At 39.2% G+C, this 12,790-nt stretch overlaps 2 protein-coding genes across 2 annotated transcripts; one reads left to right on the forward strand and one right to left on the reverse strand.

Moving 5' to 3' along the window:
* Positions 1–6: 6 nt before the first annotated feature.
* Positions 7–2,565, forward strand: LOC118404744 (TLC domain-containing protein 4-B-like). The gene is made up of 5 exons (XM_035804066.1): positions 7–28; positions 359–417; positions 873–964; positions 1,648–1,721; positions 2,157–2,565. Exons 2-5 carry the CDS (start codon positions 393–395, stop codon positions 2,449–2,451), a joined length of 486 nt encoding a protein of 161 aa, XP_035659959.1. The 5' UTR covers positions 7–28; positions 359–392; the 3' UTR covers positions 2,452–2,565.
* A 223-nt stretch (positions 2,566–2,788) lies between these two features.
* Positions 2,789–12,574, reverse strand: LOC118404724 (MFS-type transporter SLC18B1-like). The gene is made up of 16 exons (XM_035803995.1): positions 12,345–12,574; positions 11,717–11,959; positions 11,190–11,285; positions 10,538–10,611; positions 9,911–10,055; positions 9,572–9,640; positions 8,909–8,996; positions 7,536–7,601; positions 7,285–7,358; positions 7,023–7,124; positions 6,493–6,584; positions 5,734–5,829; positions 5,185–5,259; positions 4,707–4,800; positions 4,266–4,318; positions 2,789–4,032 (listed from the first exon to the last, which is right to left on the reverse strand). The coding sequence occupies exons 2-16, from the start codon at positions 11,936–11,938 to the stop codon at positions 3,939–3,941; spliced, it is 1,440 nt and encodes a 479-aa protein (XP_035659888.1). The 5' UTR covers positions 11,939–11,959; positions 12,345–12,574; the 3' UTR covers positions 2,789–3,938.
* Between the last annotated feature and the right edge of the window lie 216 nt (positions 12,575–12,790).

Raw genomic sequence — 12,790 nt, forward strand, 5'->3', positions numbered from 1 at the left:
ACCCGGAAGTATATCCACGTCGTGTCAGGTACTGGTACCCAGTTATTCATGTTTTTATTTATTACTGATTTTGAAACACATGTATAAGTAAATAACTGTCTCTTCCCCATGTCTAATTTTCTATCTAGCGGATTGTAGGGTGGTGCATGCTGAAGCAACAATCAAATAAATGTCCATTCATTCATTCATTCATTCATACATTATGAGCTGTGTGCTCATATCAATTTGTAGAAATCATAAAGGTAGGTTTTCAAATGAATGAATAGCTGGCTAGATGACTGAATTAAGAAATTGTAGAATTAATGAATGATTGTATGAATGGATAATCGAATGTATGTAACCACGTCCATTTGTCCAGGTACAACTGTCTCCTGCTACGTCACGGAGTAGCCATGTACCTGGGTTATACCATCGCAGGTAGGTACTGCGGTACAAGTTGTTGAGAGTTCTCATTTTACTCAGAAATCGGGTGCTTCCCATCATACAAAAAGAAACAGGTAGATGATTGTCAAATGCCATCATGTTACGGTTTCAGTGTTTTACACTATGAAATTCTTTGTTTATAAATCAGAATTTGAAAAGTACGAATGCAAGGCCACATGTTCTATAATGTTAGGAGGTTTATATAACCGTATATGGTTTATGTCATGCTAAATATTAGCAACATAAATGGATTGTTGAGACAGTATTAGGCGTCCTCTTCCTGTACTTGTCTGCCTAAGTTCTCAGGCCAGAGACTGGCTCCTTACTCCCCTCCGTCAGGTCTCTCCAAGCTGCACGATCCTTTGCACTTGTTTCCGCAGAGTGAGACTTTTGTCTCATTCCAGTGTCTTTTGTGAAATTGCTAACTGTGATATCATTCAATTTTACAGATGTGGTTCTGATGTTGCAGCACAGATCACTCTTGAGTGGCTTGTATCTGGTGCACCATTTCGTGGGGACGCTCTGTGGAATCGCAGGAACGGTATGGAATTGATAGGAAATCACTAATCTCCAAGCAGATCCTACGGTAGCATAAGATAGTATGAAAAGCTGGCAGAGGAGTGAAGCCGGCCTAGGAGTGTGTTTGGCTACCGGCTACATGGCAAATGGACACCTCTTGGCTGACTACAATTCTTGGCCAGTTTGGTACTATTTTATGCCATTGTAGGATCTGCTTGGAGATTAGGAAATCACAGTGAAAGTCATTAGTATTTACACTCCAAGCAGACGTTAGACTACGGCTGTTTTTTGTTTGTTTGTATTTTTTTAGTCGTCTTTATCGGGCTTTCTGTTTTGTTTTGTTTCTTGTAACTAGCCAGTTAGGTTTTGACAATACAAGATACAATACAAAATGGAAAGCCCGATAAAAACTACTAATAAAAACGTTAAGACAGCCGGAGCCTAACATCTGCTTGGAGAGTAACTAGTCTTGAACCCAGACCAATTATCACTTTAACTATTCAAGATCTTCTTCGAGTTTCTTATGACATATTGACTGACTGCAACAATACAGTAGGTTATCTATTAGTATTGAAATGATTACTAGACTCGTCAAAATTGTTTGCTAGTTTTAGTTTAGCTAGCACATATGTGCAACATACAACAGAATCCACGTATTTCCATAACTGATTTGTTTTTATATCGGTTTTAATTCCTGTTCTCCAGGTCTACACCTCAGTCCCGTGGATCATGTCGACTTTTCTGTACTACGAGGCATCCAGTCCGTTTGTACATCTCAGGTACTGATGCAATTCATATCCTCATCATTCAATTTCAAAAACATATTCCAAAAAGCTTTAAAAAGGATATTTTGTATGCTCTTATGATGATTCAGGAACAAAAAAGCAATATATCTCAACCCATACCTGTGGTATGGTTGATAAATAAAATCACACCTCCACGATGGCATATCACGATACTATGTACATATAATCTTATTAATATTTGTGTTTTCAGATATTGCCTACAACTGAAGGTTGATGTTTTAACTATCTATCAAGAGTAGATGCTGACTTTTGTCCCTTGTCCGTGGAGTCGTTTTACGCCACTTTGGTCAGAAAAAAGAGCTAGTGTTGACTGTCTTTCTAGTTTTGAGTCTGACATAGTGCTGAAGATTCAACTGCCGTAATGCTCCACAAAAGGACAAAATACTGACTTTTGTTCCTTGTCTGCAGGGTCGTACTACTCAACTTGGGTGAGAAGAACAGTCGACTGTGCACAGCTAACGGGCTGGTACTGATGACTGTGTTCTTCCTATGCCGTGTAGCCATCATCCCAGCATACTGGCGAACCGTCTACATGTTGTACATCGATGGTTCATTTCCAGAGATTGACGGCTTGGTTTATTACCTCATGCTGTATGGAAGAGTGTTTTTTGACATGCTGAACCTCTATTGGTTCTCTCTCATGGTGAGGACCTTCTTGGCAAAGTTCGTATGGCCGAAAGGTGCGACTAAGATAAGCGACTGAGCCCTCAATCAGATGTGCCATCTTATTTTTGTCCATTTAAAGACATACATACATTCATACATTGTATTCCAATTACAGTGAAACACTCAAAATACAATCATTAGAATACAATCATCTTTCTTACGTATACCTTACGATTATAACTTTGACATTAGTAATGCCCCTCTTGAAAATCACATAGTTCAGATAAACTATTTTTAGCTTCATTTGTTTCGCGCGTTACCTTGAAAAACAAAACTTTATTCCTAGAATCTGGACTACAGCTGCAGTAGAGATTTTAAAAAAAATACGGCAACAGATCGCTCACTATATATCTTGCAACTATCTGCTGTTTTCATGTTAACGACCTCGGATGACATGTTAATTTGGTGTTTCCTAGAAGCAGGTTCTCCGTTTCTATTAATCATTAATCTGTTTCACGACTTCCAACGTTTAAAATAGACTTTTAACTTCCTTACGAGACTGCATGACGACGATTTACCCAGTTACAAAGGGAAAATATTGATTGATATTATGCCTTTCACGCAAAACCACGCAGTTAGCACAATTCCTATGTGGTAAAGACTTCCATTCTGCCCTTTCGTCGCTGATAGCGAAATCAGCTGAGACCAATGCAGGCCAGATTAAAGGTTGGCTGAAGAGGGAGCACATCTTACAAAGTCGAGATTGCTCCTGATATATTCTCAATTTTTTTGTAAGCTATGCGGTTCTTTTGTGATCACTTTTTTATTGCTTCCACGTCGTTCACAAGTACTGCGACTGAAACTTCGTAAGTGGATCTTTTGATGAGTTATAATTATGTCTGACTTTAACAAGGGAAGTTACTGCTGTGTTATTGTTATTTCATGGTGTATGGTAGTCTTAAATATACCATAGACAGGAAAACGTTAGGTTTGCTATCAATTCGCACATTTACTTCCAACAAGTTGATCTAATGTATATAGTTATGGTAAAAACATGTGTTTGCCGTTGAAATTCATTCATACTATTGTGGTGAAGCTGTAAGCCTTACCGCTTGCTGTCCAACAATTCATTTCATTTGAATCTTTGTAATGGTGGTTCCAATCTACTCAAATGTAATCGTTAGGGGTTGCATTTGTCGTTTTGGATGGTAATGTTAACCCGGTGTGATTGAGTCATACGAACGCTACATGTCACAAATGTAGGCTAATTTAACTAAGGATTGTTGGTTTACCTTCATGTAATCTTTATGGTTACAATTTAAAACTTTATATCTGGGCACCAAATAAAGCGCTTAACAACAAGCTTTTGATCAGTCCTCTGATCCTCATCAAGTTGAAATGACCAAAGCCCATGTCACACATCCAGACCGGAAGTGTGACGTCGGCAGTGGGTCATATGTGATGTTTCGTGTGGCAAGACACGGCAATCTATAGATTTTTGTGGATCTACTGTCATGAGTGCCGACTTACGGGAAAAAATAAATTACTGTCTTAAGTAACATTTACATCTTGAGACCTATTGTGTCATAAAACAGCCCCATATGTCTGATTGCTAGATGTAGGCGTACACGCATGCGCAGTTTCCTCGTTTCTGTTGTCCGCTTCACGACTGCCAAAGCTGTAAGCGGGAGAAAACCAAACAAAAAATGAAAATACAAAATTACATAAACGAAACAACCAATTTACATTTTTCCATTTATAAACGGGATTTTGTTTCATCTACATATAAGTTAATCAAAGTTCATTTGATCAAATCAAGAAAACGTTAAGTTGGGATTTGTTTCATCTATATATCAGTTACCCAAACTGATTAAAACCCTATATCAATAAAACTGGTAACTTTATCTTTACCTTAAATGTTTGCCCTTCAACTTCACGACGTAAAACACCACCATGATACAGCCCTGTGGAAAATATGAACAACATAATAATCTTTACATGCATACGTATAAGGACGTCTTGCCAACTGACGTCATGAGTCATAAAGGTCAAAGGTCGTTTGACATCACCTAATTTGATACCACTAGGTCCGGATATCATAGCACGAGTATAAATAAATACATTGTAAAAATGCTAATCTATGAATCTAAAGTTAAACAAGTAACTGCTTGATTTTTTTTTTTTGGTTTTGATACACCGAATTTGCTTTAGAGCAAAATCTGCCCCCTTCAGGGTCTTTTTTTTTCGAAGAATATTCCGTAACATGGCGATAAACATAGAACAATTAAACTTTTTTTCAGAATAATCAACACTTAAAAGTATTATATAATATCCTTGTAAATAGTGTAATACCTGTAGTAAACACACTCCTGCCATAGACGTGGACGCCCAGGGAAATCCGATCTCTTCCATGAGCACCCCGCCAACAGTAGAGCCTATAAGATATCTGTAAACGCATCGGGTCAGTTAGTGTGGGTCAGGGCGGGGGGCGATACCATCTTCCAGACATTTTTAGTTAGTTGATTACGTCACACGTCCGTAAGGTTATCAATTACCCCCATAGACCCTGATGAGGAGATTTCAATGGTTTTATGGGCCCATTCCCCTATATTGGTATGTGACTGAATAGTCTCGTCATCTAGAAAAGGCTTAACACTTTTATCATCATTTGCAATTTGAAACTAATCTGACAATCTGATTTGGTTTTACCAAAAGAGGCAACATTGCAAACATCTACATACAGAATTAGAGGCACAGCGGCTAAGATGATTGAAATAATCTAAGAAATATTAACTTTCAACCAATGAAATAAATGGATAAAATCAGTTACCCTAAATTCATCATGAGGTCGTAAACACCGGAAATGACGCCATATGTTCCGAGGTCATCAGGCATGCCGGCCGCCCTGGTGGGAGAATCAAGATGAAATTATCAAATTGTCACAATGTGCGTTTTCTTTGACAAAATGAATACTGCAAGTATCACAAGTCGCAAGTATCTGTGGAAATTTTCTGTGTTAATTTTTTTTAATTTTATTTCTATTTTGCTCTTTTCCTTGTCAAGTGTATTCAAGTGTAGATAAAAGAGAATATTTAGATGAAAACTTTAGATTTATGAATCTGTATCATTGGTGAACTTAATAAAAGTTTTGCTTTCATGTTTTTTAATGCCACCATATTATTATGAAATTTGAACTTGGCATATGTAAAAATGTTCATTTTAAAACTTGCATACAAGGAGTATTCTCAAATTGGACTATAATGGAAAACGTGGGGAGGAGTACACGTCTCTTATAGACGTCTTTAATTTTGACGTCATTATTTTACTTTGTAAGGGATGGCTTAAAAGCAAACTTTAAGATGGTATCATATGAGCGCACCTTGCGGCTCGAAGCAGTTCTGCATACGTCGGCACAATGGCTGCTGACTTGGCGATTCCGAAAACTACCTGGGCCACATAAATCTCCCAGATCATCCTGAAATGTCGTTCATAACAGAAACGTTATTTCAATAAAGAACATTAGCTAAAGTCGATGGTCAAAATATGATTGCTTTGAACGGCTGAACAAGAAATAAGAATGCGATATGCAGTCTGAAATACAGCCAAAATCGTTATTCGTTAACCGTATTCTGAGATAATGACATCTCCATTCATTCTCCTGTTTCCTATAGGGATACAGACAAATATATATATGTTACAACAATTGCGTCCCCCCATCTTGTTAGGCAGGTTCTAACGTAACTGTCGATCACATTTATCAGTTGATCCAATGGCAGTGTGGAAATTCGCGATTCTACCAATGAGAGAGTGCCTGCACGTCCCACAGATATTTGCATTTAGTATTTCTATTTTGCATTTCTACGGCTTGACGGAGATGGGTGGGGCACTGGAGTCGACCTATGACCTCTCGGGTATCTTACCTGTCATCATCAACATGGCGACCATACAAATCACCGCACGTTCTAAAATTTCCCCTCAGCGACACCCCAGTGGGGTTTTTAGAGGGTAACCAAGACGAAGACGTTCTAAAATTTCCTTAGTTTTGGAAGAATTTTTACATAGATGGCATTCTTTTGCACACTTCAAGCCACCAATGACGCTAGAAGTTCTAGTCTAGCAAAGCAAATCTACAACGTACCCCGCAGTACCGTAGAAGGGAGCTGGTCCAAGGAACGTGAACGCTACAGCCGACACCAGCACACCGACAGTCATCTGTACCCTTGTCCATTTCTGGCAACGGCACAAACAGTTAGCAGGTTAGTGACAGTTCCAATGTGATTGATGTTCATAAAGACAAGGGCACTTTTGAAATCTAAGTGGAATTTATTATTACATTACGATTATAAGATGATATGGGTAGTCACAAATGTAGTTCAAATACACTTTGTATCAATCAACTGCAACACGGTTATTTTAGCTTGTATATGACCTTATATGACAACCAATGACAATGAGACGACACATGAAGAGGAGACATCAACGGTTCTTGTAGGCCAGTCAGGGGTCAAAAATTTGTGACGTCAGATACTTCACAAGTAAAAATTGATTTTGTGTAATACTAACGTCAATTCAAAAGATAAGATCAAAATAATCAACAACTATTAACCAGAGAGGAGAATGGAATGATTACAATGTATTGAATAAAACAACAATTAACGCTGCTCTTACCACATATTTATCTGCAAGCCACCCCCAAAAGGGCGATGCCAGCGCATGCGCACCGTTCCCCACCATAAATACAACTCCGACTTCAGTCTGTGAGATCTCGAACTGCACATGCATATGCGCAGGATAAAAGACATACGTAAACATTACTGTAGCGACTTCTATAAATATCGTAGATGATATACAATACATGCATGTAAGGATTAGTAATTGGTAAAGTCAGACTTAAAAGAAGTTTTAAAAGAATGGTGCCTGCAATACCAACCTGTCCCGTTAGATGGGGCTCCAGTGTGGGGTCCAGGAAGGCGTAGATAAGATAGACAGCGAATATGACACCAGCTGGGGGAAGATGCATTGATATTGTGGAACCATATTCAATATAACGTTATACTTACTCATTTTGTGTATTGATAAACTGATAAAAAGAAATGGGCACATCACTGTATACCATTGTAACACTCACGCACAAGAATCTTGCTAAGTCTTAATTTAAGTAAAACATTTATGAACACCTACCGACAACCATGATATCCGGGATGGTCACCAGGCGAGTCAGGGATCCGGATTTTACGTCTTCTTTCACTGGACAAGACAAGATAGGAAAAGATATGTGTTACCTTTAACATCTGATACTGTTTTTGATGTTGCAAACCTAGCTAGTGGACTGCTAATATTTTCTAGGAAGCATGTAGCTTTTTTAAGTTGCACATAAAATACCATCAGGGATGATCATTTTAGGTTCTCTGGCAAATCTCATGTTCTCAGCCAGACTCTTATAAGACTCTTATAAGACAGATTATAGGGGACAAAGGCTATTTCTTTTCGTAAATCCAAATATGTGCCCCACCAAAGTATCATTTTCGTAGCTCCATTAAAAAACACTTCGGAATCCATTTTCTCAGTCAGATTTATAATTTAACGAGTATAACATCTATTATCATAATACCGGTACGTTTACGACGATTTCTCTAGCCATACTGAATTGACAAATTGTCAACGCATCATTTTCTCCAGTTACATGTTGCTGTTATAGCTTACCCTTGCCACTTCTTCTGTGTAACTTTTCTGCCACTCTTGTCCTGCTAAAAGCGTAATATTGTAATTGTAACACGCCGCGGAATTACACGGCGAACGGGCGCGTGGTTGGGAGGGGGTAAAAAATACCGGTAGGAAGAAACACGGCACAATTAACTGCCGCTATGTACATTTATACATCCTCTGATGTTCCTTCCTTTAGTGTCAGTAAATGCATAAAACATAAACCTGCATGAGCATACAAAATGTCATGAGAAAACGGACGTATACTGTCAAGAATTTTCATTTAACTTCTGTCCGTCACAACCGCTATGACGTAACACTTCACTGCTAGCGTAGATATAAAAATGGCGGGAAAATGGCTGCGTACGTTCAATTTTGCCCATTCAGTCGTAGATCCGGGCTATTATGCAACGGTTCTTCACACTTTTACATGAGTTGTAGGTCACCAACAGAAATTCAAGATTGTTGTTGAATCATGTTCGTCTTGTGCCGTGAGCATGTGTAATTATGATCTATAAATTTGGCAATGAATGTGACAGTATGTTCGTCCCACGACGAGCTGCCTACCCCGAAAAAGATACTGAAAACTTTTGGCCTTGTTGTCTTCGAATGCATTGTTATCGATGCTTTGTAAATGGTGTATTGGACACCTAGATGTCTGAAGTGTGCACAGCTCAGAAATAACTATTGTTGCATGTGTAGATCTCGTTAAATTCCATTATTTTTAATCTACCGGTATAAGTCTTACTACCGGTATTATGCCAATGCATGTTAATGGACGTAGTCTTTTCTATTTCAGCGGATCTAAATTATGTGCCCAAAAAGGTTACCGTAATTCTAATTTTAGTTACCTGCATTTGGCGGGATGATGCAGACGACGAAGGCACAGGAGCCGAGCAGTAACCCCGCTACCAGGAACGGCACCAGGTAACCTCCCGACTAGAAAGGCAGAATTCTGTTACACTGTGACACTTCTGCAAGAGGTTCAGTCCCCCTATGCAGAAGTCAACTCAAGCAAAGTTACATTTGTAACAGGCACAGTGTAAAGCAAAGTACATTACAGCATGATGGCACAGTGAGGTAGTGTATGTCTTCAGCCTGGCCTCCTTAGGTCATATGGCTATATATACATGTATATGAGATATTAGAAAATCGATAAAACACAGTTTCTATTTTTTGCACAGAGGTATGTATGGATTGGCAATTCTGGGCAGAGATTGCAAAACATAAAACACAATCAGCTACACAATTCTTTATTCAATACCGAAAAATGCATGACACTCTGTTTCAATACTTTGGTCGTAAGACTCGTAACGTATGTTATTTGCAATGGCAATATTCGCATTCTTTATGCATTTTATATGACACAGTTCTTTTTCATTTCAAAGAAATCTAACTGACCAATGAGTAATGGTACCGGTCTCTATTAGACTGGCAGTGTACTACTATGTCAGCAAACACGAGGGAGTAGCAAAAATATTTAATCAGATTCGTTCTATCTAACTACCTCGTACCTCAAACAGAGCTCCGCCTACAGGGGAAGCGACCATGGTGCCCAAACCGATAAAGATCTCCATCGTGCCCTGAAATATACAGAAATCATAGGTAAATGTACAAATGACAAATGCTTGTATTTAAAGCGTATTCAAAGCTTACGAATTTCATAAGTCAACTTGTCAGTGTGTGATACATGTAGTAGAAGACGAACTATCCCAGTACACAAATATCATCCCCATCTCGTAGTAGCGGCGGTCTCTTCTGCAGTCTTTGCTATATAGCGTTTGCATGTCATTGCTTGAGTATGATAACTACTAATGTATGTGTTGTATTATTCTACAAAGGCCATAACTCACCATGACTGTTGAGACCCTTCTTGGATAGATCCGGGCAACCGTCGCCATCAGGGCGATTTCGAAGGCGGAGTAGCAGACGCCCTCTACCGTGAACACCGCGAAGCACAGTCCGACGAACGGGGCGCCGGCCGTGTAGCCGCTTACACTGGGAAAGACACGAAATATTGTTAAGAAACACCGACGTTCAGGTGACTTTCAACTACTTTTACTGCGTACTGGTGGGATAAACCATATATTATTGCTCAACACAACAAACTTTCATTCAGACTAGTGCAGCAAAAATTGAAGCGAAGACAAAACTGTCACTAGTAGCCACAAATGCCTAAAGTACATGTAGACTAAAAACATACCTATATAGATCTATTTACACTTAGTTATAGAATAGTTATAATTATAGTCATGCAAACTAGTTTATCCTCTAAAACTGTTTATCCTCACATATCACATTTTACTTAATTTGGCCTGAGGATGAGAATGCTATCAGCAGAAAGAAAGTGCATGAACGGAAGAATATTAATAAGAAGAACAAGATGACGTTACGTAATAATGGCGGTACCCATGGATGTCGACGATATCAATACAGTTTTGACATATTAGTATGGCAAACGTGCCAAAAGTAAAACTCACCCTGTGAGGACCCAGACACACATTCCGACCAGAGACCCGCACAGAAACATGAACCTGGGACCAGTGTGTGAGATCTGTGGGGCAGGGTGATGACATGTACGTGTGTAATTAACAAAGAGATAAGCCTATAAATCACTAATGTCTATTTATGCTATGAACCGATGTATTCTTGTAGGTTGCTGCAATATTGTAGATACACGATATGGAGATAATGAATTAAAGTGTCTGATCTTTGACTGGCTTAAAGCAGCAAAGAATGCATCCTCACCCACTCAATCTCATTATTTCTATTGGAATGAATTTTTAAAAAGACAGGATATAAGGGTCAGTCATGAACGTAATGAACATTTTCGAGAATACTGTTTTGAAAAGTACTTCAGCACATGTTGGTAGAAACCACAATGATCGATTGTTTGCTTTGCGTGATGATGAAGGTAATTTGATCTTTGTTCTAGTAAACATTATTATTGTGCACGACCAAACAATCGATCATGAGAATATTGGGCTTTTGAAGGTCATAATGGCAGGTAAACTTCAAAAATCGTTTTCTACGGTATTTGTGAACTCTTAAGTCAAAGATATTACTAGATAGCTTTAGATGTGTTAGGACATTCTCCTCCTTTGCAATGATAGTCGTAGTAAAGTAACATACCAGTTTGCCGATTAGAGGGGCGGAGAGAAAGGCTATGAGTGAGTAGTAGCCGAAGATGAAGCCGACAATAGTCTCTGATGCGCCTCGTTCTGCAGCCTAGGGGAGGGGGGCGTTTTAGGTTAGTGAACACTTAGTTATAACACATAATGGCGTGCAAGCTATATTGATACTTACTAAATTTACAAATTAATGTATATAATATTCATCTTAACACACTGGAATGGTCGTACATTGGAATGCTGATAGAAATTGATATATTTTTACAAACATTGAAATGGCTGTACATTAGACTTCTAACAAATCGAAGAATGTTATACTGCATTCAAATCGTATCACTGGGATGTGGGTACACGTTTTGCGTGTACGTATTTGTATGTTGGCGTGACACTGTGTATTTGTGTGTTTGCGAGTACGTTTATGTGTATTTGTCTGTTTGTGTGCGTTTGTGTTGATATATGTATTTTTTTATGCTTATGTATGTATGTACGTAGATTTGATGGTGGGGTAGGTATTGTACAGTTCCTCACCTGGCTTGGAAAGAAAGGCGCCATGATGGCTGACCTGGCGTACCCCATACAGTAGGCATAGCTCAGGCAGACTAGCGCCTTCTTCTGGAATCCCGTCATGGGAGGGAGTTCACCAGAAGGAAGAGCCGCTGTTCTATCTGGCTGTTCCAGGAGAAGGGAGGCGTCTCCGGAAGAGCAATGGCGTCCGGAGGTTTCGGCCTCAATATCTATTTCTTCCACCATCTTGTTTGCGTTAATTGTTAGCTAATAAAGGAATGAATAAGATCGCTGTCAATATGCACCAACAAACTGTCTTGAATAGTAGTATAATTATTGATATTATTTTTGTAGGATAAATGCTAATGGTATTCTATAGTAGATAAGTAGCACATTCGTTTGATATTGTTATACATTGGTGCTTAACAAAAGTTGTCAGCGTTTTGTAAACTGATACAATATTCATTCACAAACAAGCTTAAGTATGCACTAAATGCACACACAGTCACACACACACATACAACACATTTATTGTCAAGTAAATTCAAACATGCACACACATGCTGGCACACACACAAACACACACACACATACACACACACACACACACACACACACACAGACACACACACTTTACCGTAGCCAGCCTTACCTTCCAAATCCAGCAGTAGGTTCCTTACGTTCCTACTACCCCTCTACATTCCCTCATGGGTCACCTGTTTGTCATGTTCTGCCCGTACCTGGGCCCGGCTTCCACGAATTGTCACGTGTGGCGGTAGTGACTTACACGAGTTACTATTACAGACTGTGTTACGTATTATATAACGGAATGGCATTTGAAATGGGGCAAAGTCCAGGGGGCACACGGGTGCCTGGTCCTGAGTCCCCGTATGTCACGGGAGTGTTTGTTCAGGGCAGGTTAGGTTTGTACACGGGTCATTGTGAGAAAGGTGAGGGACTTAAGTCGATCCACAGGTGAACTTTGGTTCTATTTTTCATCGGGTCACAAGTCCCGTACCTTCTTTGCTTGGACTATGCTTAGTTCGGTGTAATCCCCAAGCAGAATTCCTCCGGTGGCATAAAACAGTAACATAAGCT

This window comes from Branchiostoma floridae, chromosome 17 (assembly GCF_000003815.2).
Source record: "Branchiostoma floridae strain S238N-H82 chromosome 17, Bfl_VNyyK, whole genome shotgun sequence".
NCBI classification, from domain to species: Eukaryota; Metazoa; Chordata; class Leptocardii; order Amphioxiformes; family Branchiostomatidae; genus Branchiostoma; species Branchiostoma floridae.